The sequence below is a fragment of the Mirounga angustirostris genome, unplaced genomic scaffold (genome assembly GCF_029215605.1).
Source record: "Mirounga angustirostris isolate CCGP_5_RB_7025 unplaced genomic scaffold, mMirAng1.0.hap1 SCAF_9, whole genome shotgun sequence".
In the NCBI taxonomy this organism is placed as follows: domain Eukaryota; kingdom Metazoa; phylum Chordata; class Mammalia; order Carnivora; family Phocidae; genus Mirounga; species Mirounga angustirostris.
In genome coordinates this window covers 29,017,642-29,041,400 of record NW_026991717.1, presented here as the reverse complement: position 1 = coordinate 29,041,400, position 23,759 = coordinate 29,017,642, and the positions used below count along the sequence as shown (strand labels likewise).

Sequence of the window (23,759 nt, the reverse complement as noted above, 5' to 3'; positions counted from 1 at the left end):
ATCTGCTGTACTCGTATCTGCCCAACAGAAGAAATTTAGATTCCTTCTGAAAGAATAAAACATCACCTAGAGCCTTTACACTTTTTTTTTTTTTTTAAAGATTTTATCCACCCATTTGACAGAGACACAGCGAGAGAGGGAATAAAAGCAGGGGAAGTGGGAGAGGGAGAAGCAGGCTTCCTGCGGAGCATGGAGCCAGATGTGGGGCTCCATCCCGGGACCCTGGGATCATGACCTGAGCCGAAGGCAGATGCTTAACGACTGACCCACCCAGGCGCCCTGAGCCTTTACACTTTTTAATATTCTATATCCGGCATTTGATCGAAACTGCCGAAAGATAAGACTAAATGACTAAAAAGAAAAAACAGAGCCCACAAATAATCCTGATATTGAAGTTTGCAGAAAGACTTTTAAATAACCAAGACTCTGGGGACTTGCTGCACAACACAACACATGTGGTTGACAATAGTGTACTGTACATCTGCAAAATGTTGAGGATGAATTTCACTTTTTTTTTGACATACACACACACAACCAAAAAGCAAAAGCAAGCTCTTGGAAATTAAAAATGTAATAGCAGAAATAAAAACTCAAAAGAAGGGCTGCAAAGACAAAACTGAGGAAATCTCCCAAAAGGCAGAACTAAAAGGAAAAAGCGGTAAAAACGGGGGAAAATATATATATAAGAAAAGTCATTGTATATTTCAGGAGGTCCAATCAACAGAAGAGTAAGAAGAATTTCAGAAAGAGAAAACCAAGAATATCAAAGAACCAATTTGATTTCCTAGAATAAGATATACATTTCCAAATTTAAAAAAATCCATCAAGTACCTAGCAAAATGGATAAAAAGTAGCCCACATCTAGGTTCCTTAGTGGTAAATTTCAGATGATGAGGGCAAAGAGGACATCTTAAAGGTTGCTAAAGACATAATATAGGTCACATATAAAAGATAAAGAATCAACTGTGTTGCAAGTGAGAAGACAATGAGGTCACATGGATTAAAGACATTTTTATATATACAAGGTCTTAAAAAGTCTCATCTCTTCTATGCCTTTCTTGTCTCCTACAATAGTGGCTCCAACCAAAATAAAGGGGCAAACCCAGGATTCAGAGCCAAGAAAAAAAAGAAAGTGAAGGGGATCCTTCAGGATGCTGATGAAGGAAAGTCCACAATGACAAATGTGCTGGCAGCTCAAGATACCAGTCTGGACTAAAGCCACATAAGACTCTGGGAAAATTTCCAGAAAGGTGAAACTGCAGAATACCTAATATGTTTGAAATTACTGAGGGTAGAAGTAAGACCACTGGAGAAGTGTTTCAGGATGGATTGATAAAGTCACAGAAAAGTGATCAAACATGATCATTATCAGTTAAGAAAAAACATAAATCAAACAAGGAAGGAAAAGCAGTTGTATCATATGTCTAAGCTGGGAATAAAAGTTATATAGTGATTATAATGTAATTAAATCATTTAAACAAAACCAGATAGACACAGTAGGTTGCAAATATAATATATCATGCCTAAAGCCAAAGAGAATAGCAGCAGTATAAGCATGTTATTTAGAGACACAGAATTAAAGAACAAAATAAATAAGGCGTTTGGGGCTGGTGGGAGAGGAAAATGACCATTATTTTTCATAATAAGCCATGTAGAACAACGGGCCTCTTTACATGCACATAAAATTTTGGTTAAAATAAAAACTAAATTAAAAAGTGAAATAGTAAGACTGATAAAGCTTTTCTTGTTTCTTACCTGGATCTCCCAGCTTGTGGGACATTTCATTTAAAGTCTCAATTTCCTCTTCTTTTGGAGCATGAATGACCATAACTGTAGATCCTAGAATACTTAGCAAACATCCAATTTTCCCATGAAGATTAAGTCTTTCATTTAGGAAGTATGAAGAAAGAATGGCACTAAAATGGGGAAGGGGTGGAGAACATTAAAATAATCAACCACTTTTCTCATTTTTAAATATCAACACAACAAAGAATTTAAATTATTAAAAAACTAAAACACTGTGAACTTGTAAAGACACTTTGGCTTTCAGACAAGGTAAAGAAAAGGCACACTCAAGCATAAAATTAAACTTTCCAGCAAAACAATGGTTTCTTCATACACTAGTATAGTTACCATATTTCTACCGTAGAAAATCAGTATGAAGTTTACAATAAATGGAGCTGCGGTACAAATTTATAACCTAAGAATCCATGTCCAAACCAATGCTTAAAATTTGCTCAACTTTCATTTATCCGTACCAGTTGATGCATCCTTCCTATGTGTTCATGTAATTCTATTAATTTGCCTATTAAATTATCAAGTTTTAATACTTTATAGCCAGTTTTAACCAAATCTAAAAAATTTATAATGTAAACCTATAAATATGACATAGCATACAGAAAATTAAGGGTGAAAGACAGGTACCACAACATATCTTTATATTCTACGATTATATAGTATCTTGAAAAATTATGTAACTTACATATAATACCAATTTAAACACACACACACTATCTTGGGGGGAAACAAAGATTAAAAAAAACCTATCAATCAATCAACTTTGAGAACAGTAACCAAAACCCAAACTTCAATATGGGCTTAGCTGTTTGGGCTAATCATTAAAATAACAGAAAAAGGACAAGTCTTGGACTGCTCCTTCCAAAGGAGTACCCCAGACCAGTCTTCAGAGGAACATAACCTTGCGCAAATCATTGATTTTCTGTAGGTATAGAAACTGATTTATCACCAACCATCATCTACAAAAGTGTACATGTCTCAAATGATAAGTGTTGTGACAAGTCCAACTTGAAATTTTAAAAAATTGTAATAAAAGTAGAACTATTGCTGGCTCTGAATACAAGCAAGACAAAGCATAGAAGCATTTTCTCCTGCAAATTGACAGCACGCCTATGCACAAAAGTAACCCTTTAAAAGCAAATTACTAAGCAGCTTTAAAAAAAAAAGTTCTCAAGATTGTTTAAATGTAAATTATGCTGAGCATGTGTACTTAGATGGCACCGAATGCTTTATGGACTAATCTACTAACTATTGTTCCTACACACGAAGCATAGCATCCTTACCTTACTAGGACGCTGAGAGCTCCTAATGGAGTCACTAGGGTGGCTGGTGCAAAGGCATATGCAGCAAAGTTGGCCACCTCACCTGCTCCCACTTGGAGATAGACAACAAAAGAAAACTCTCAGAACAAATTACTCAAAACGGAAATGCCACATTTTATTTTCATGTACAGTTGACCCTTGAACTTATTTTTTTAAATATTCTATTTATTTATTTGACAGAGAGAGAAACAGCGAGAGAGGGAACACAAGCAGGGGGAGTGGGAAAGGGAGAAGCAGGCTTCCCGCGGAGCAGGGAGCCCAACGCGGGGCTTGATCCCAGGACCCTAGGATCGTGACCTGAGCCAAAGGCAGACGCTTAATGACTGAGCCACCCAGGCACCCCTTGACCCTTGAACTTAACAGGAGTTTAAACCTGAAGCATCCACTCGTGTGGGTTTTTAACAGCACTGTAAATGTATTTTGTATGATTTTCTTTTCTCTAGTTTATTGTTTGGAATACAGTATATAATACATAAAACATAGAAAGTATGTGTTAATCAACTTTGTTATTGGTTAAGGCTTCTGGTCAATAGTATGCTAATAGTAAAGTTTTTGGGGAGTCAAGAGTTATATGCAGATTTTCAACTGCACAGGGGGTCAGTGCCCATAAGTCCCATGTTGTTGAAGGGTCAAATGTATACATATATTTTTTATATGCTACTTCAATTGTATTTAGTAATTTCTTTATTTTCTCCCATCTACTCATAAGGGTTCTCCTGTAAATTACCAACATTAGAACAGAATCCAAGCCAATTAGAAATAATACAAATCTGTAAATTTTTTTAGAAAAAAAATACAAATCTGTAATTTTAACTGAAGAGGTCCAATTTATGCTTATGTATTTTTTTTTTTAAGATTTTATTTATTTATTTGAGAGAGAGAATGAGAGAGAGAGAGCACATGAGAGGGGGGAGGGTCAGAGGGAGAAGCAGACTCCCTGCTGAGCAGGGAGCCCGATGCGGGACTTGATCCCGGGACTCCAGGATCATGACCTGAGCCGAAGGCAGTCGCTTAACCAACTGAGCCACCCAGGCGCCCTTATGTATATTTTTAAAAAAATTTAAATAAAGGGCACCTGGGTGGCTCAGTCATCAAGTGTCTGCCTTCAGCTCAGGTCATGATCCTAGGGTCCTGGGATCAAGCCCCGCATCGGGCTCCCTGCTCAGTGGGGAGTCTGCTTCTCCCTCTCCCACTCCCCCCACGCTTGTGTTCCTGCTCCCGCTATCTCTCTGTCAAAAAAATAAAAATTCTTTAAAAAAAATTTTAATAAATCCTATCACAACAAACACAAATCAATTAGAAGCAGCTAAAACTCTATGAAAGCACTTCTTCCAAGTCTTTTTCACTAGTTTTTTCTTTTTAAACCCAACTCTTATATTCAAAAGACATCCTTAGGTACCTACAATGTGCCAGATGCTATTCTAGGATCAGGAAATACAACAGTAAGCAAAACAAAAATACTGTTCTCCTGGGCACCTGGGTGGCTCAGCCATTAGGAGTCTGCCTTGTGCTCAGGTCATGATCCCAGTATCCTGGGATGGGAGTCCTGCAACCAGGTTCCCTGCTCAGCGGGAGTCTGCTTCTCCCTCTCCCTCTGCCCCTCCCCTCACTCTCTCTCTCATGCTCTCTCAAATTAATTAAAATCTTTTAAAAAAATAAAAAAACAAAAAAAATACTGTTCTCCTAAAAACTTACATTTTAGTGAGGGAAAATTGGCAAAATACACATGTCAAGTGTTTAACCATGCAGTGTAGAAAGGAATGGAGTGCTGGTGAAGGCAGGCTCATGGTGCCAGGCAAGGGCACTCCAATGGAAAACTTTTGAGCAGTCTGGTATGAAGTGAAGTATTTACTTGTAGCTATCCGGGGGAAGAATATCCCAATCAGGGAGAACAGCAAGTACAAGCCTTTGACAAGACACGCAAGGTCTGGCATGTCTGAACAGCAAGGAAGACAAGGATGGTTCCAGCAGAATGAGCGAGGGGAAGAGCAGCCCTGGAGTCAGAAGTAGCCAGGGCCACATGCTACACAACCTTTGTGAATCATGATACAGATTTCATCTGAATTGAAAAGCCACTGGGAAATCTTATGCAGGGGAAGGATGTGATCTCATAGAAAGATCACTTATGGTTACTGTATTTTCCAAAATGGTTATACCAAATTTCACTTAGCAGAGTATGAGAGCTCCCTTTGTCCCACTTGATACTGTCAGATTTAAAAGTTTGCTAATCTGGGGCGCCTGGGTGGCTCAGTCATTAAGCATCTGCCTTCGGCTCAGGTCATGATCCCAAGGTCCTGATATTGAGCCCCGCATCGGGCTCCCTGCTCTGCAGGAAGCCTACCTCTCCCTCTCCCACTCTCCTTACTTGTGTTCCCTCTCTGGCTCTCTCTGTCAAATAAATAAAGAGAAAGTGAGCGGGGGGGTGGGGGGGGGCAGAGAATCCTGAAGCAGACTCCCCCACATTCTTACTGCTACTTCGCCCACATTCACTCCCTTGCTATTCTTTCCTCTTTAACGTAACCTTCGGGCTTTAATAATCCAGTGCAGTATTTAAAATAAAGCACTCCAAAATTTAGGACCTTAAAACAAAAGCCTTTTTTCTGTTGGTCAAGACTTCATGGTTTCTCATAGTTTCTGTTGGTCAAGACTTCAGAAAAAAGAGATCATTAAGTTCTTCTCACTCAGGGTTTTTTAAGAGGTCTACAGTCAAAGATAGAAGTTGGGGCTGCAGTCATCTGAAGGTTGGACTGGAACTGAAGAACACAACCGAGGTGGCTTAGTCACATGACTGACAAGTTGGTACTGGCTATGGCCTGGGAACCTTCTTCACGCTGCGGGCATGTCCTAACACCACCACACCTGGTTTCCCTCAGAGTAGGCATCCAAGCAATCAAGGTAAAGCCACAATGCCTTTGGTGACTTGGCCTTAAAGTCACACTTCATCACTTTGTTTTTTTATTTATTTATTTTTTTAAAGATTTTATTTATTTTTTTGACAGAGAGAGACACAGTCAGAGAGGGAACACAAGCAGGGGGAGTGGGAGAGGGAGAAGCAGGCTTCCTGCGGAGCAAGGAGCCCGATGCGGGACTCGATCCCAGGACCCTGGGATCATGACCTGAGCCGAAGGCAGACGCTTAACCGACTGAGCCACTCAGGCGCCCCTACTTTGTTTTTTTAAAAGATTTTATTTATTTATTTGACACGGGGGTGGGGGGAGCAAGCACAAGCAGGGGGAGTAGCAGGGAGAGGAAGAAGCAGGCTCCCTGCTGAGAAGGGAGCCCCGATCCCAGGACCCTGGGATCAGGAATGGAGCCGAAGACAGCTGCTAAACCGACTGACTGAGCCACCCAGGTGACCCATCATCACTTCTTTTACATTCTAAGATCATACCAGGCCAACATTAATTCAATGTGAGAGGGGATTATAAGAAGGTGTGAATACCAGGGGATGAGAATCCTTGTGGGCTATCTTGCAGGTGGCCTGTCACATTTCAACAGGCTAGGCTTGGTCTGCCTCATGGTCTTCACATTTACTGTTTCCTCCTGCTTAAAATGTTCCTGCCCCAAATATCCATATGGCTAACTCCCTCACTTTACATCTTTTAATCAAATAATAAGATCTGCTCTGGTCCCCTCTTCTAAAATATAAGGGAACTGTCTTAGCCTCCCATCTAAAATGTAAACCTATCTATCCTTCATGTTACATCCTTTCCCTACTTTATTCCTAGCAAATGTTAGTATTTATCACTAACATACACATTTTAATGTATTTATCTAGTTTATTATTTGCTTCCATCTAGAATGTTAAGTCTCATGTGGGTAAGGATTTTTCTGTTTGAATAGTTTTATCTCCAGCACCCAGAATAACACTTGGCATACCAGAAATGATCAATAAATATTTGTTGAATGAACAGTCAAGTCAGTCTCTTCGTTATTTCAACCACTCTTAAGCTTATAGAGAACATTTACATAATTTAATCCTAGGGGCGCCTGGGTGGCTCAGTCGTTAAGCGTCTGCCTTCGGCTCAGGTCATGATTCCAGGTCCTGGGATCGAGCCCCGCATCGGGCTCCCTGCTCCGCGGGAAGCCTGCTTCTCCCTCTCCCACTCGCCCTGCTTGTGTTCCTGCTCTCGCTATCTCTCTCTCTGTCAAATAAATAAATTAAAAAAAAAAAAAAATTTAATCCTGAATACTTTGAAGGTTTGGTGTCTTAAGAATCATTTTTCTACGTACCTTTTTAAAGGTAATCATCAAAATAAGCATAGACTCTCTTATCAAATGCATACCTTTCCTTTAAAAAAAAAAGATTTTATTTGAGAAAGGGCACAAGTAGGGGGAGTTGGCAGAGGGAGAGGGAGAAGCAGGCTCCCCACTAAGCAGGGAGTCCTACGCTGGGGGTGGAGGTGGGGGGGGGTTGGGTCCACATGATCCCAGGAACCCAGGATCACAACCCCAGCCAAAGGCAGACGCTTAACCAACTGAGCCACCCAGGCTCAAAATTCTAAATTCCAAAATTCCAATTTGGAATGAAAATCAATGAAGGGGGAGGAATTAAAAGGAGGATATTTTACTTTCAAAGTTACCTTTTTTTTTAAAAGATTTTATTTATTTATTCATGAGCGACAGAGAGAGAGAGAGAGAGGCAGAGGGAGAAGCAGGCTCCCCACTGAGCAGGGAGCCCGATGTGGGGCTCGATCCCAGGACCCCAGGATCATGACCTGAGCTGAAGGCAGATGCTTAGCTGACTGAGCCACCTAAGCACCCCTCAAAGTTACCTTCTTAAACTGAGAATTTTAAAAAACACATATATCAGACATATTTTAATCAGACAGGTAAAAGAAAGTCTTCTCATTCAAATTAAATAAACTATTAAACTGCTACATGACTTTTACTGGCTTAAATTTTATATTTTGAGTACTGTTCATTAAAAAAGGATTTATTTAAAATTTTAAAAAGTGCTAGGGGCTCCGTCGGTTAAGCAAACTCTTGACTTTGGCTCAGGTTGTGTGATCTTGGGGTGCTGGGATTGAGCCCAGCATCAGGCTCCGTGCACAGTGGGGAGTTTGCTTCAGGATTCTCTGCCCCTCTCTCTCCCTCACTTTCTCTCTCTCTAGAACAGATAAATCTCAAAAAAAAAAAAAAAAAAAAAAAAATTAAATAACAAAATGTGCTAGTAATATGAGGCTGTATTAGTATATGCAAATACTTTAATATACAACGATAGTATTTCCTTGAAATATTCTATATACATACTTGATAGCAATCCAGCCCACCACAACCATTCTTTAAGATATGCATGGCCACCTTGACCTGTGAATGAAAAAATATTTCACTTTTTTGGAAGATTATCAGACTCTTATAAATTTATGACAACTATTAGCAATGACAGATTTTGAAATACCTCATTTGTTGATTATTACTTTAAATAAAGGTTCCATCATGACTGTATAAGGGAATTTCTAAAATAATCTTTTTATGATTATCTTAGAAAAAGGGACGAGGATCATAATAATGTTAAAATTTTTAGGTTTGCACTATACTGTTCAGTACACTATATTGAAGGAATTAAATCAATCCTTATATTCGGTCTATACTTCATTCTTTTGTTTTGTGAACTCAGCTTCAATAATAGTAAAGAAAATGAACCAGTAAGAAGTAACCCAACTTCAAATAAATTAGTCTGAATGTGGATAAGCCATATAGGTGTGGGTTAGTCCCAGTTATGAGGCAGTAACCTTGGAGAAAGGGGTTTTATATTGACCATACATAAAAAGATTGAGCATTCATCAGTCGAGCTGCTAAGATGCTCATCTTCCTACTTGACTTTCCTCCCCCCAAAATTAATAAAATCAGGAATTAATTGGTACTTAAGCCATTGTCCAAAAGAAAAAGCCAATGCAAATTAACCCTTTGACAAGCATATCTATCATGGACAATGAGAGTAGCTGCCTTAAGACAAGAATGAGGAATATACTTGTTCAAGCAGCATATGCTAATACTTTCTCCTCTGCCCACTAACCTCTAACAGAGGCTACTAGCTCTGGCCATAAAGATGGCACAGGAAGCGGGAGAAAGTGATTTATTATTTTACTGCCAAAGCAGGTCTTCTTATGAGGTCAGAACCAGGTCTAGAACTAAAGCAGAGGCTGAATGATGGAACATGACCAGAACGCAAAATAATGCTGTCATGAATGCACCAAATGAAGTCAGAGTGGGGTTTAATCATATTGAGTATCCCCCAGGGTCTTGTGACTTGTCAGCAGTTTCTGGGGAAATAATCTATACCACCCTTCAGAAAATCACTGAACAGAATACTCTTTAACCACAGTAAGCCTTCTCTTTCCCCCTTCCTGCCAATTTGAGATCATCAGGAAAAATGTCTTAAGGTAAAAGTAAAACTATTATTCTTGACAAAAAATCCTAGCCTTCAGTAACATTCTGATTCTATTCATAAACCCTATTTCCTTCACTGCACACATATCAAAATTTAAAGATAAGGCTGGATGCTAATTGGGCCTTGGTCCCTATTTCCACTTTGATAATAATTGCAGGAGTTAATAGCTTATTTTGACATTGTCTCACTTTTAATTTTTCTCATTACAAAACTGATGTTTGATTCTCTATAAAATTTACAAGGCTTGCATAATTCTAAGTATTGAACATACTAACTAGGAATAAAGATATGGTTGTCTACCATCAAAGAACCCAAGTACACAAGCACACACATATGTCATTTTACAGTCACATAGGGCACAGCCTACCTGCTCTCATGGAGCCTTTCCTGGCAAGTCGCAGAAGACCTTTTTTTTTCAAAATGAAACTCCCGCCAATGAAAATGCTGGAGCTCATAGCCAATCCCAGACCAATGTAAAAGTCATATTTTCCACGCCCCTGGATCATTTCGTTTGTTACTGAAGAAGTTCTTGTGAGTCACATTGATCACCAAACAGAGAAACCACTGGTGCTGGAGGCAGGATTATGCAATCCTCAAATCTAAACAATGCAAAACAAAACAAAATGAGTTTTAACAGAATGATCATGATAGTCCATATGCAATTCAAAATTTCACTCTACTTCTCTTCTTATAAAGGAATATTTTCATTACTACCACTGATAATATATTTACTATTTATAATTTACCACTGATGTAAAATTATATTTCTTATAGTTATGGGAAAAGATGGGATCATGATATAAAGCCATACTTAAAAACCAAACTCACAGAATCAGAAAACAGACTGGTGGCTATCAGAGGCAGGGGTAGAGGGGTGACAAAAATGGGTGATGGGGTAGAAAGGTGACAGAAATGGGTGAAGGTGGCCAAAAGATATAGTTAAAAATAAGTTTGGGGATGTAATGTACAGCATGGTGACTATAGTTAACAGTACTGTATTATATATTTGAAAGTGGCTTAGAGAAATCTTAAAAGTTCTCATCACAAGAAAATAAATTTGTAATGTGTGATGTTAACTGAAATTATTGTGGTGATCATTTTAAAATATATAAATATGTAATCATTATGTTGTTTTCCTTAAGCTAATACAATGTTATATGTCAAGGGCATCTGGGTGGCTCAGTTACTTAAGCGACTGCCTTCTGCTCAGGTCATGATCCCGGAGTCCAGGGATCAAGTCCTGCATCAGGCTCCCTGCTCAGCAGGGTGTCTGCTTCTCCCTCTGACCCTCCCCACTTTCATGCTGTCTCACTCTCTAATAAACTAATAAAAAATCTTTTAAAAAAAAGTTGTATGTCAAGAATAATTGAATAAAACTGAAAGAATAAAAATAAAACTACTTTTATATGCCAATACTAAATTTAAAATTTAAATTGGTTTTGTAAACTCTAGCTTCATATTTTAAATGTTCCGAGTCTTAGATGACAGTCCCTAGCAACAAAACTTTGCTGTTAAGAAAAAAAATTCTACAGAATGAAAATCAGGCATGAAAATATACAAATCTAGTTTAATACATTTACCAATTTCATGTGTCCTTTTTGAATAATCTATACAGAGAAACTCGGAGTTTTCTCATGCATACACTTTCTTCTTAGAAATCTATGTAGACAAACTCCTTCTATCAGCCAGCATTACCCTGATCCCAAAGCCAGGCAAAGACCCCATCAAAAAGAATTACAGACCAATATCCCTGATGAACATGGATGCCAAAATACTCCACAAGATCCTAGCCAATAGGATCCAACAGTACATTAAAAGGATTATTCACCACACCCAGTGGGATTTATTCCTGGGATGCAAGGGTGGTTCAACATTTGCAAATCAATCAATGTGATAGAGCACATTAAAAAAGAACCATTCAATCCTCTCAATTGATGCAGAAAAAGCATTTGACAAAATACAACATCCTTTCCTGATTAAAACTCTTCAGAGTGTAGGGATAGAGGGAACATTTCTCAATATCATAAAAACCATCTATCAAAAGCCCACAGCAACTATCATTCTCAATGGGGAAAAGCTGAAGGCTTTTCCCTTAAGGTCAGGGACATGACAGGGATGCCCACTTTCACCACTATTGTTCAATATACCACTAGAAGTCCTAGCATCAGCAACCAGACAACAAAAAGAAATAAAAGGCATCCAAATTGGCAAAGAAGAAGTCAAACTCTCTCTCTTCCCAGATGACATAATACTTTATGTGGAAAACCCAAAAGACTCCACCCCCAAATTAGTAGAAATTATACAGCAATTCAGTAATGTGGCAGAATACAAAATCAATGCACAGAAATCAGCTGCTTTCTTATACACTAACAATGTAACTGTAGAAAGAGAAATTAAGGAATCGATTCCATTTACAACAGCACCAAAAACCGTAAGATACCTAGGAATAAACCTAACCAAAAGGTAAAAGATCTATACTCTAGGAACTACAGAACACTCATGAAAGAAACTGAAGAAGACACAAAAAGATGGAAAAACATTCCATGCCCACAGATTGGAAGAATAAACATTGTTAAAATGTCTATGCTACCCAGAGCAATCTACACTTTCAATGCCATCCCTAGTAAAATACCATTGGCATTTTTCAAGAAGCTGGAACAAACAATCCTAAAATTTGTATGGAACCAGAAAAGACCCCGAATCGCCAAGGGAATGCTGAAGAAGAAAAACAAAGCTGGGGGCATCACGCTGCCTGACTTCAAGCTATATTACAGAGTTGTGATCACCAAGACAGCATGGTATTGCTACAAAAACAGACACACAGACCAATGGAACAGAATAGAGCCCAGAAATGGACCCTCAACTCTATGGTCAACTCATCTTTGAAAAATCAGGAAAAAATATCCAATGGAAAAAAAGACAGTCTCTTCAATAAGTGGTGCTGGGAAAACTGGACAGCTACATACAGAAGAATGAAACTGAACCATTCTCTTACACCATACACAAAGATAAACTCAAATGGATGAAAGACCTCATTGTGAGACAGGTATCCATCAAAATCCTAGAGGAGAACATAGGCAGTATCCTCTTTGACATCGGCCACAGTAACTTCTTTCAAGACACGTCTCCAAAGGGAAACAAAAGCAAACATGAACTTTTGGGACTTCATCAAGATAAAAAGCTTCTGCACAGCAAAGGAAACAGTCAACAAAACTAAGAGGCAACCCACAGAATGGGAGAAGATATTTGCAAACAACATTACAGATAAAGGGTTGATATCCAAAATCGATAAAGAACTTCTCAAACTCAACACTCAAAAAACAAATAATCCAGTCAAAAAATGAGCAGAAGACATGAACAGACACTTCTCCAAAGAAGACATACAAATGGCTAACAGACATAAGAAAAAATGCCCAACATCATTAGCCATCCGGGAAATTCAAATCAAAACCACATTGAGATAGCACCTTACACCAGTTAGAATGGCAAAAATTAACAAGGCAGGAAACAACAAATGTTGGAGAGGATGTGGAGAAAGGGGAAACCTCTTACACTGTTGGTGGGAATGCAAACTGGTGCAGCCACTCTGGAAAACAGTATGGAGGTTCCTCAAAATGTTAAAAATAGACCTACCCTACAACCCAGCAATTGCACTACTAGGTTTTTACCCCAAAAATACAGATGTAGAGAAAAGGGGCACATGCACCCCAATATTCATAGCAGCAATGTCCACAATAGCCAAACTGTGGAAGGAGCCAAGATGCCCTTCAACAGATGAATAAATAAAGAAGATATGGTACATATATACAATGGAAAATTATTCAGCCATCAGAAAGGATGAATACCCACCATTTGCATCGACATGGATGGAACTGGAGGGGATTATGCTAAGTGAAATAAGTCAAGCAGAGAAAGATAATTATCATATGGTTTCACTCATACGTGGAACATAAGGAATAGCATGGAGGACCATAGGGGAAGGGAGGGAAAACTGAAGGGGGAGAAATCAGAGAGGGAGACAAACCATGAGAGACTATGGACCCTGGGAAACAAACGGAGGGTTTCAGAGGGGAAGGGCGTGTGGTGGCTGGTAGCAGGGTGAGAGGTATTAAGAAGGGCATGGGTCGTGATGAGCACTGGGTGTTATACGCACTATATAAAAAACTAATGATGTACTATACAGTGGCTAACATAATAAATAAAAAATTCTGTTTCACTCATTTAAAAAAAAGAAATCTATGTAGATATAAGCAGATGGTAATTTATTTCTTATTTAGCCTATTTGGGGGTGTGCAGAGAGAAGAGAGCTCTCATATCATTTTGTTAGCAGAGGATGATGATTCTAACAGACAGATGTTTGCCAAGGTACAAGTGTGATACCGGTGGACTTTTCAGAAAACAAGAGGACTACTGACCTAGAAAGCTCAAGCGACAAAACCAGACGGGGAGGCAGAGGCTTACCAAAGACTGCACTTTTTTTTTTCAAATGGCCAACTCATGAACTCTACTGCAAAGTGTAGAAAGCAGAGGTTTCTCTGCAACAAAGTTTATGATTGGTTTTAACTAACTGCCAGCCCAACTTTCTGGTATTTTCAGTACAATTTAACTACTGAGTTCCAGAACTAATCTGCAATTCAGTAGGATCCTCACACATTAACCCGTGCTTACTAGCCAAGTTTTTCTATTCTTCAGGTTATTAGATTCTGGCCTTTAGCAAAAGCAACTTCCTATTCACCTAGCCCCTCAATTACTTTATCCATTTACTCAAACAGTATTTACCAAACAAATGCTGTGTGCACTAAACATTATGCTAAGCTCTATGGATAAAATAGTGATAGCTAAATTTTAGTCTTCAGTGGGGAGACAAAAGACAGTTAAATAATGGGTGATAATGTTCTGTAATAATGGAAAAAGTATTCACACTGAGATGACATTGACAAGGAGGCCAGTGTTTAGATTTGCCCGTTGAGTCCGTTATATGGTTCCTGGAACACTTCATAAGAATAGTCCTTGCCACCCCACTGATTTGGGGCATGGCCCGTGGCTTACTTTGGCCAACAGGAGGTAGGTGTGACAGGAGTGCCAAAAGGCCAGTTCTGAGTCTACATCTAAAGAGGACCTTTATATTTTTGCTTGCCCCTTGGCACCCTTCCATCACATGCAGTGCCAAACACAGTCATCCCTGCTGACCTAAAGACCTGTGAACACAATCATAAATGCTTATTGCTACATGCCACTGGGATAGCTAATTTACATACCTGAACAGGCTTATTATGGGTAAATGTAAAATTCCCATCAGATTTTTGAAAAACCAAAACTTGTTTGCAGAAATGGGGATCACTGGTAAAGATGGGTGGTAGGCACACCCAAGGGTTGATTGTATTATTCTTTCTACTGTATGTGCTATGTATGTTTGGACATTTTCATATTAAGGTTTTTAAAACACACGCTGCAGTGCCCAAGAACTGCAGGGATGTCAGGACAGAACCCACTAACAAGGGGCACCTGGGTGTCTCAGTCCATTGGGTGGCCAACTCCTGGTCTTGACTCAGGTCTGATCTTAGGGTCATGAGTTCAGGCCCTGTGTTGGTGTGGAGCCTACAGGAAGGGAGGGGGGAGGGAGGAAAGAAAGAAAGAAACCACTAACAATCCCAAAAGCAAAGTCACCTCACAATCTAGAACAAGATAATACTGAAACATGGAAAGAAAGTAAGACACTCAAGTCAGGGAGGTACTCTGAGTTTTTGTATCAGTCACATACAATATGGATGAGATTAACTGTCTACTTGACACTTTCCTGTAATTGCTCTCTCTTACAGGTATTTGGAAAAGTAACTCCAATCTTCTTAACGCCAATCCTAAGGCAACAATATGCATTCAGGAAAGTCCCAGGTGGGGAATTTGGAGACTCAGTCCTGCCTCTAGCTGGGTGCACGACCTTGGATGAATCACAACCTTAACATATACACTAACAAAAGAGGCTAAACAATCTATAAAGTTACTACTGATTTTTACATTTAAAATAAAATAAACTATGGTCTCTTTATGTGCCAAACATTGGTAACCTCAAGCCTCAACTTCAGCTTGCCTTTGGAATAATTCTGGACTATGACAATCAGTATGTACAGAGAAATAAACATGCAGGGAAAGGGGGAGGCAGAGAATTTGGGAACAAAATGGTTAGGAGCAAGAATTACTTCTATAGACTATAAAAAGATTATGACAACAACAAGTGTGTTTACAGTGCTCACTCTAAATGACTGGTTTAACAGTGTTTATGACCCAGTCTCCCTCACTAGACTGCCAGCCCCTAGGCTCCTACATGAGTCACCTTTTTAATCCTGTGCACCTAGCTATCTGGCAGTCTCAAAAATTTATTTTAATATATGTTTTCTGGGTTAATACAGATGAATGGAATAATTATAACTGGCCCTAAAAATAAAGTTGCATCATTTAGATCAGCATCCTAAAATATAACAGCTGTTTTACAGCCTATAAAACTTGAAAACTGTAAGAAGTTGTTAAAGTATGCTAGGAAGTGATAGCACTATATACAAGTGAAAATGCAAAGGTAATAGTAACAAAGTCTGGGAAAATGGGAGTAAAGAAACCAAGCTACCAAACACTTCAGCCCACTCTGTATTCCAATGACCATGGGTCACCTAAGATTCTTGAAAGCACCCCTTAATGTAAAATCAACTCCTTTAACCATTATCACCACCAAGCAATGTTCTTAATTATCATGCAAATTCTACTGAGGAAGTGACTACTTAAGAGTTCCCTGGTCTGTAACTCCCCTTTTGAAGGTCTGAAGAAAACAAGCTAAAGTTTAGTCTGAATGTTCTCTTATCAAAAAAATATAACTTTATTAGCTGCAAAAATGATATCCAGAAACAAGTCAGGTTTATCTACAATTCCAATCCCAGTATAATGATAGCCTCACAAACACAAATTTAGACTATACTTAACAGAAACCTGACTTTCAAATACCAAATGTGTAACTATTAATTTAGTAATAGTTACTTATTAACACTTAATAGTAACTTTCACTAAATGCAAATTACATACATGGGGTATAAGGTCTAAAATTAAGACCCAAGCTCCTGGCGGGCCCAGTCAGCAGAGCGTGCCCCTCTTGATCTTAGGGTTGTGAGTTCAAGCCCCACGTTAGGTGTGGAACCTACTTAAAAATAAATAAATCACTCCCTTTAAAAAAATAAAGACCCAATATTATGTGAAGCTTTGACATCTGATAAAACGGGGAGGGCTTTCAATGGCCTAACCGTAAGTTCCCCTCCCCACTCTGCTCCTGGGATAAGGTCCCAAAGCCAAATAACCTTCCCTGGGGTACCCTGGCTAGCTCAGTCAGTAGAGCCTATGACTTGCTCTTCGGGTTGTGAGTTCAAGCCCCACTCTGGGTGTAGAGATTACTTTAAAAAAAGTTCAAATAATCCTTCTTATCATGGAGACCTGGCACAGTTCCTGCTTATCCCTGAGTAGTAGGCTTCACTGCCCTGCCAGACTACAGAATTATTAAAGCAAGCCAATCACATTCTGCTGCAGGAATCAAGGGGCGCACCTCAACCACTTGTTACTCAAAGCCTACATTCCACAGCAACTCCTTCTTCACTCTGCAGCCCCCCACCCCCACCCTCTGTGGCCCTGTGCAGTGTACTGTGTCCTTCTGCCTGGGCTGAGTGTGATTAATAAACCACCATCACTCTCGTGTACCCAGCGTCACGTGCCAAGGGGAGGGAATCCTAGCCCTATGAACAAAGTGAAGAAGAGGTGATTAAAACAATACATTATAATAGAATCTTATTCATTTTATCCTAAAGTCACTGAAAGTTCATTGTTCTTAACTTTATTATGCCTATATATGAATTTTCTCCATATTTATTTTACGTAGAATTTCATGATGCTATTTAAAATTTATTTTCTTCTTCTTATCTATTTATTATAGAAAATTTTGAACACATAAAAGTAGACAGAAAGCCTTTTTTGACAGATTGGTCAATATTATGCATATGGTTTTGGAAAGTTGCAACCCTCCTGCTCCCTTCATTTCCCAACACAGGACCATGGCTCCCTTCAGACAAGTGTCATCACTGCCCAGATACACCACAGCCCTCCCGTCCTCCTACCCAATACTTAAAGCCTGCTCTTCACCCAAGACCAGGTCACACTCCAAGCTGTGCTACAAAGACTTCTTCAATAGCCCAAAGGCATTTCTTTCCTTCGCACTTATTTTTAGTCAGCCTTATAAAATTAAACTCAATTACTGTCCTATCTTTGAAGATAAACTCTTTAAGGTACTTAAAGACAATGACTTTGGTTCTTTGTGCTGGTTTTCCCACAAAATGCACTCATTTATAGTGGCAAATCTGATTTATAAGCCTTTATATAATTAAGGTTATTTGTTCACTCATGGAACTACACCAGTGTGGTGGTGGGCAGATGGGGGGAAGGGAGACAAACAACATAGAATTTGCAAACCCTCAAGTTATAAAGCAGTCTTCACCACTAAACTAAGTAAATTAATTTTCTCATTTGTTTGAAAATAGGACATCAGTGTGAATGTCCTAAAAGGAATGAGTTTGTTTCACTATTCTCAGATCTGCTCCCACTCTGTAACTATCAAGGTCAATCACAGCAGGGAGAGCCTGAAACAGATTATCTTTTATTCTTAAGGATTAACTATGAAGTAGGGCCAGGTTTAAAGCCAGCTAAACAAGAAAACTTGCTAAATTTCACTTCAACTATCTTCCTAAAGGACAAGCTCCAGGTGGTAACCTGCCCATCTTGCCTCTCAGGGGGACACAGGTGGAAGGACCCATCCCACACTCCTCCCCTCCAGGCTGTTGTTATTACTTACATGTGGTCATCTGTTCAATAAACATATACAGGGCAGTTCTAACGTGCCAAACTTTGGAGTTATAAAGATGATCACAAGTCCCTGTCCTCAAGGATTCCACAGCTGAGTGAACTAAAAATTCTGAAAATGACCCATTTTAATTTTAAACACACTTTTAAAGGCTCTTAGAATTTCTAGCTTATTCTAAATTTTTTTTTTAAAGATTTATTTATTTATTTGAGAGAGAGAGAATGAGAGAGAGCAAGCACATGAGGGGGGAGGGTCAGAAGGAGAAGCAGACTCCCCGCTGAGCCGGGAGCCCAATGCGGGACTCGATCCCAGGACTCCAGGATCATGACCTGAGCCGAAGGCAGTCGCTTAACCAACTGAGCCACCCAGGCGCCCCTAGCTTATTCTAAATTTTAATTCTCACAGCTTATTTTACTAATATTTATGAATATTTATGTTAACTTTCATTAAATACAAGTTACGTTGAAAATGAAGTAAATACATCTTAAAATAAAATTCTGAAATTGGCCCATTTTCTTCTAAAACATAGAGAACACATAATTTAAGGAACAGGAAAAATTAGACTAGTATTCTAACATCTATAAGATATACTGAAATTAAGATTAGCTTTGCAAAATGATTAACAGTAGGCTACACAATTACCAAAGTTAGATAATTTTAAAGAATATACCAACAAAAGTACATTTACAGCTTTAAACTTGTCACAGCATTTTTGACATTTCATTTTCACAAAAACTTGAAAGATACGTGGTGAGGGCCCCATGATGAGAAAAGAGGCACAAAGATGTTAAGCAACTTCTCCAGCAGCTGGTAGGTAGCAGGACAGGGCTGGAATCCAGGTCTTCTTATTCTCAGCCTTTTGCCTTTCCCATTGGAGTCTCCATTTAGTCTCAGAGGTGGAACACAAGCAAGTGGCAGCTCCAACCAGGCTCTCAGTGTAGGTCATCATCTTCTTCCCCAATCTGCTCCTCCTTGTATTCTGACCGTGGCTTATCCATCCTCATTACCCAAACTGGATACAAGGGCCAAGAGCGCCAGATGGAGTCTACCTTTGTGAAATACAGCCTTGCAACTCCCAATCCTAATCCAGCTTCAATATATGATGCTGTCACATTGCTCTATAAAACACATTTGTGCCATCTCATTCTCCTGCTACCCCTTGTTTAAAGAAGCTCAAATTTGTAATCTTAAGACCTTTCACTATTTGCTCCAAACCTAACTTTTAAATCTTATTTCCCAATACTTTCACATACCCTGTGTTCCACCCGAAGTCAACACACTCCTGCCATTCTTACTTACTCCTTTTCCTCCATATCTTTGTTTACATTATCCCTTTCATCTTTAAGGAGCCAATTCAAAAGGCACCTCCAAAATGAAGCCCTGCTTGAATTCCACAAGCCAGAGTAATCAATCTTTCTGAATTCCCTGGCCTTTAACCTACACTTCTCTTTGGACACTTTTCTGAAGACTGTATTACAGTTACTTATGTATACGACTTATATCCCCTTCACTGGGGACAGGTGCTTATCTCATTTACTCAACCAACAAACATCTACATGAATACATACTATGCTCTAGTAATGGGGATACAGCAGTGAATAAAACAAACCAAATCACCGCCTTCATGGAGTTTACCTTGTTTGGAGGTAGGGCAAGACAATAAAAATAAGAATATTATATTGGAAGGTGGTAAATGCTATGGTTAAGGGCACTGGGGAGTTGGGTTAGGGGACTTCTATTTTAACTAGGTTGGTTAAGAGGCCTAGTGAGAAGGTAACATTGAGCAAAGGCTTGAAAAAGATAGGAAAAAGAAAAAAGCAGAGAAAAAAATGCAAGGGCAGAGAGGTATGAACTGGTATGCAGTTTTCTAGAAAAAGAAAGGCCACTGTGGCTGACACTGAACAAGGGTAGGTAGGATACCACTGCAGGGTATTTTTACATAAAAGAAATATCCTAAAAGCAAATGTAACTTTTTTATTATTTCTAATAGTAATAGCTACCACTTACTGCACACCTGTGAAGCACTGTTCCAGGTAACTGATACACATTATTTCTAATACACCCAATGGGAAGAAGGTATCATTCTCCCCACCTTACAACCAAAGAAACCAAACCTCCAAGGGGTTAAACCGCATGCAGAGGACCACAGAGAAAGTTACACAGCCTGAAAAGGAACCTAAGTGTCCATTGGACTCTATTTCTTTATGGGCTGCCCACACTGAATGAAAACTTTAGAGCTCTTAATCTTTAATTTCTTAATCTTTACTTCTCCTTTAATTTTTTCCAATCTCTTATTTAGCTAATTATTTTTAAAGGCAGTACTTATAAATACTACAGAACCTAAATCTCCAACCCTAATTTAGCAACATTAGTTATAAATTAAAATTTTAACTTACATGTAAGTTTAATATGGTCTCTCTTATGAAAAAAAGTCTGGAAGCAGTTAGAGATGACTTACTTTCATTTCCTTGTAAATACTCTTTACTCTCATTTAAAGTTTTAAACCCTGGCAGAGTAGCTCCAGCCTGGAAAGAAGAAAATACAGAAGTAGGCAAAAGGACTGCATAGTTACTAACTACTTTCAAAAATTTGGTTACTAGCCTCCATACTCGTTTTACTTACCAACATGAAACCTACTCAACCAAGGACAACATACTGCTTCAAAAGACAGCTTACTGCAATGAAACAAAGACCTCTATTCTCTCATAAAAAAGTACTAACTAGGCACATGGTATATAACTTCTAGAAACAGAACTAAAACATAGTCCTGTATTAAACTGGAAAACCTCGTGAAGAAACTGAACAGACACAAATACAAAACTAAACGTATTGAGAGTTTTGTACAGTTGTAGGGAGAGGAAGACAGGATTAAGGGACTTTATAAAAGTTAGGAAATTGAAACAGTCATGTTCAAAACGTTACGGCCGACTCCTAAGGCTTGTTCAATTGTCAGTATGTCCGCGGTAGTTGAAACAATCTTCTAAAACTCACAACAACAAAACGAAACTATTTGAATGAGCTTAATGAACACGCGCCCGACACAGACAAGCCAGGCTTCTACGGCATTTAATACCAATCCAATTCACGGTGGGATTCCTCGATGCAGAATATGAGGAAAAGCCCTTCCATTTCTGAACACACGTGTCCCCTGAAAGGCCCCTACCAACCCAAGAACCCAAGACCAGCAGAGTAGCCCACAATTAGCCCCTTCGCGCTTGCAGGGGAGGGGAGAGGAGGGGAGGGGAGGGGAGGGGAGGGGAGGGAGGGAAGGAAGGGAGGGAGAGAGAGAGAGAGAGACAGACAGACAGACAGAAAGACAAGAAAGAAAGACAGAAAGAGAAAGACAGACAGAAAGACAGAAAGACAGACAGAAAGACAGACAGAAAGACAGACAGACGAAAGAAAGAAAGAAAGAAAGAAAGAAAGAAAGAAAGAAAGAAAGAAAGAAAGAAAGAAAGAAAAAGAAAGTGGCGACCTCACCCCAGTTGGAGGCCGGCCATGCGGCTTCCCCTCCACTATCTGGCCCTAGTCACCTCCGCTTACACGCCCACACAGGCCGCACGGGCCGCCGCCTCTTGAGCTCGCGCGGCCAGCGCCTTCGTCGCCGTACAGAAGGAGGTGAGGGCATCCGGGTCTGCAGCCGTGAGCGCCGCCTCCTCCATGGGGGAGCGCCAAGGAGAACCTGCCCCGGACGACCTGCGACCCCCGCCGCGGCCGGGACCAAGGGCCGTCGCCGAAAGGCTGGGCGCGGCCGAGTGACGCAAGAGACGGCGCGCGCACGCGCGGTGCAGCGCAGCGAAGGCCCGCTCCCGGTGCGCGTTCCTGTGGATTTCCGGTTTCTTTAACTGGCCCTGGATAGCCGAGAGCAAGAACAGGAGGGTGGAGGGCGGGACAAGGGAGAACTGGAGGCGATATTTTACAAAATAGGTTCGCCGACCAGGTGATCAAAATCAAAGTACCGTGTGCCGCTTTCTTAAAATGCTAATTCCCACATGCGGTTAGTGTGTGAAGCTGCATTTTAAGCCGTGTCGCTAGCGCTCCCCTAGGGAACAAGTGCTCCGAGAGTGCAAGCGGTGGGCTAGAGCTGGGCCTGGAGGCTGGGGGTGGTTCGGGAACACGGAGGGGCGGGGCTCAGTGTAGAGCCCTTTTTAAACCGAAACCTGGAAAGATGCGTTCTTTGGGCGAGTTAGTAGTTTGGTGAAAGCGCGTCTGCAGACACTTGGAGCAGAGACGTATTTTTCATGAGATACGTGGGAAACCTACTGTTAGGCTATCCCGGCTTGGCTTCTCCAATGGAGAACTTCCCTAGCATCCAGCATCATGATTTTCTCTGAAGATTTATTTTAGAGACAGCGCCCAAGCATGCCCGGCGGGCAGAGGGATAGGGAAAGAGAAAATCTCAAGCCTATTCCCACTAAACCGGGAGCCCGTCTTGGGGCTTAGTTTCAGGATCCTGAGATCATGACCTGAGCGGAAATCAAGAGTTGGAGGCTCAACCAACTGAGCCACCCAGGCACCCCTGTTTCTGTCCATTTTAGAGAAAACCAGGGTGCCTGGGAGGCTCAGTCAGTTAGGCTTCAGACTCTTGATTTCAGCTCAAGTCATGATCTCAGGGTTCTGGGATCCTTCGCACTCAGCTGGGAGTCTGCTTGAGAATTCTCTCCCTCTCCCTCTACCACTCCTGCAGCTGACTTGCTCTCTCTAAAAATAAATAAATCTTAAAAAAAATAATAAAATGGACAAAGAGGGCTCATTTCTAGGAAGTGGGAGGTGGGTGGGAGGGAGGAGGCGAGGAACAAGCCAGATCAGATGAGGCCTGTTAATAATATCTTGGTTACAGGTGCCAAGGTCCTTTGGGTATGTTGTTCCAGTTTCTGAATAATACAAAAACACTAGTATTGGAAATGTAAATCATGTTGGGTGGGAATATTTTTTAGGTGAATGCTTGTTGAACCAGAAAATACCAAATATAATTTGCTTTTTTCAAACTAATTGGATTAGCTACCAGCCTCTGGTTTCATTTTAGGTGACTATGCAGCTACTTATTTATTTATTGCAGCTACTAATTTAAAAGCTTTTAATCTTCTGTGGGCTTGGTAACTAGCCAACCTTGCATTTAGAACTGGCTCAGAGGACTTTTTTTGCTTAATTCTTTGGTCTCAGCCAAGTTCTAGATTACATAGTCAAATAAGGAATTTGGATTAAATATTGAAAGATGGTTGGCATGTTGGTCTCTGATATAGTAGATTGATGAAAAATGGCTCCAATTCTCTACCCATCCACGTGCCCACACATTTTGCAGAGTGACTTTGCAGCTCCACTCCAACCCAATTCTGCCTTGGCCTTGGGACTGTTTTTGGCC

General features: G+C 40.1%; 1 protein-coding gene across 9 annotated transcripts in view; it reads right to left on the bottom strand.

The window, feature by feature from the left end:
• Nucleotides 1-22,166, bottom strand: part of NIPA2 (NIPA magnesium transporter 2) — a 32,841-nt gene extending 10,675 nt beyond the window's left edge. The window contains exons 1-6 of one of the 9 annotated variants that reach the window (XM_064570053.1): nucleotides 21,878-22,166; nucleotides 20,794-20,922; nucleotides 9,881-10,112; nucleotides 8,373-8,429; nucleotides 3,081-3,171; nucleotides 1,756-1,916 (exon numbers count right to left, since the gene is read on the bottom strand). In XM_064570053.1, coding sequence (XP_064426123.1) covers nucleotides 1,756-1,916; nucleotides 3,081-3,171; nucleotides 8,373-8,429; nucleotides 9,881-10,019 — 448 coding nt within the window. In that variant the 5' untranslated portion in view covers nucleotides 10,020-10,112; nucleotides 20,794-20,922; nucleotides 21,878-22,166. The remainder of the gene's footprint in view (nucleotides 1-1,755; nucleotides 1,917-3,080; nucleotides 3,172-8,372; nucleotides 8,430-9,880; nucleotides 10,113-20,793; nucleotides 20,923-21,877) is intronic. The other 8 variants (XM_064570055.1, XM_064570056.1, XM_064570058.1 and 5 more) reach the window with 8 other exon arrangements.
• Between the last annotated feature and the right edge of the window lie 1,593 nt (nucleotides 22,167-23,759).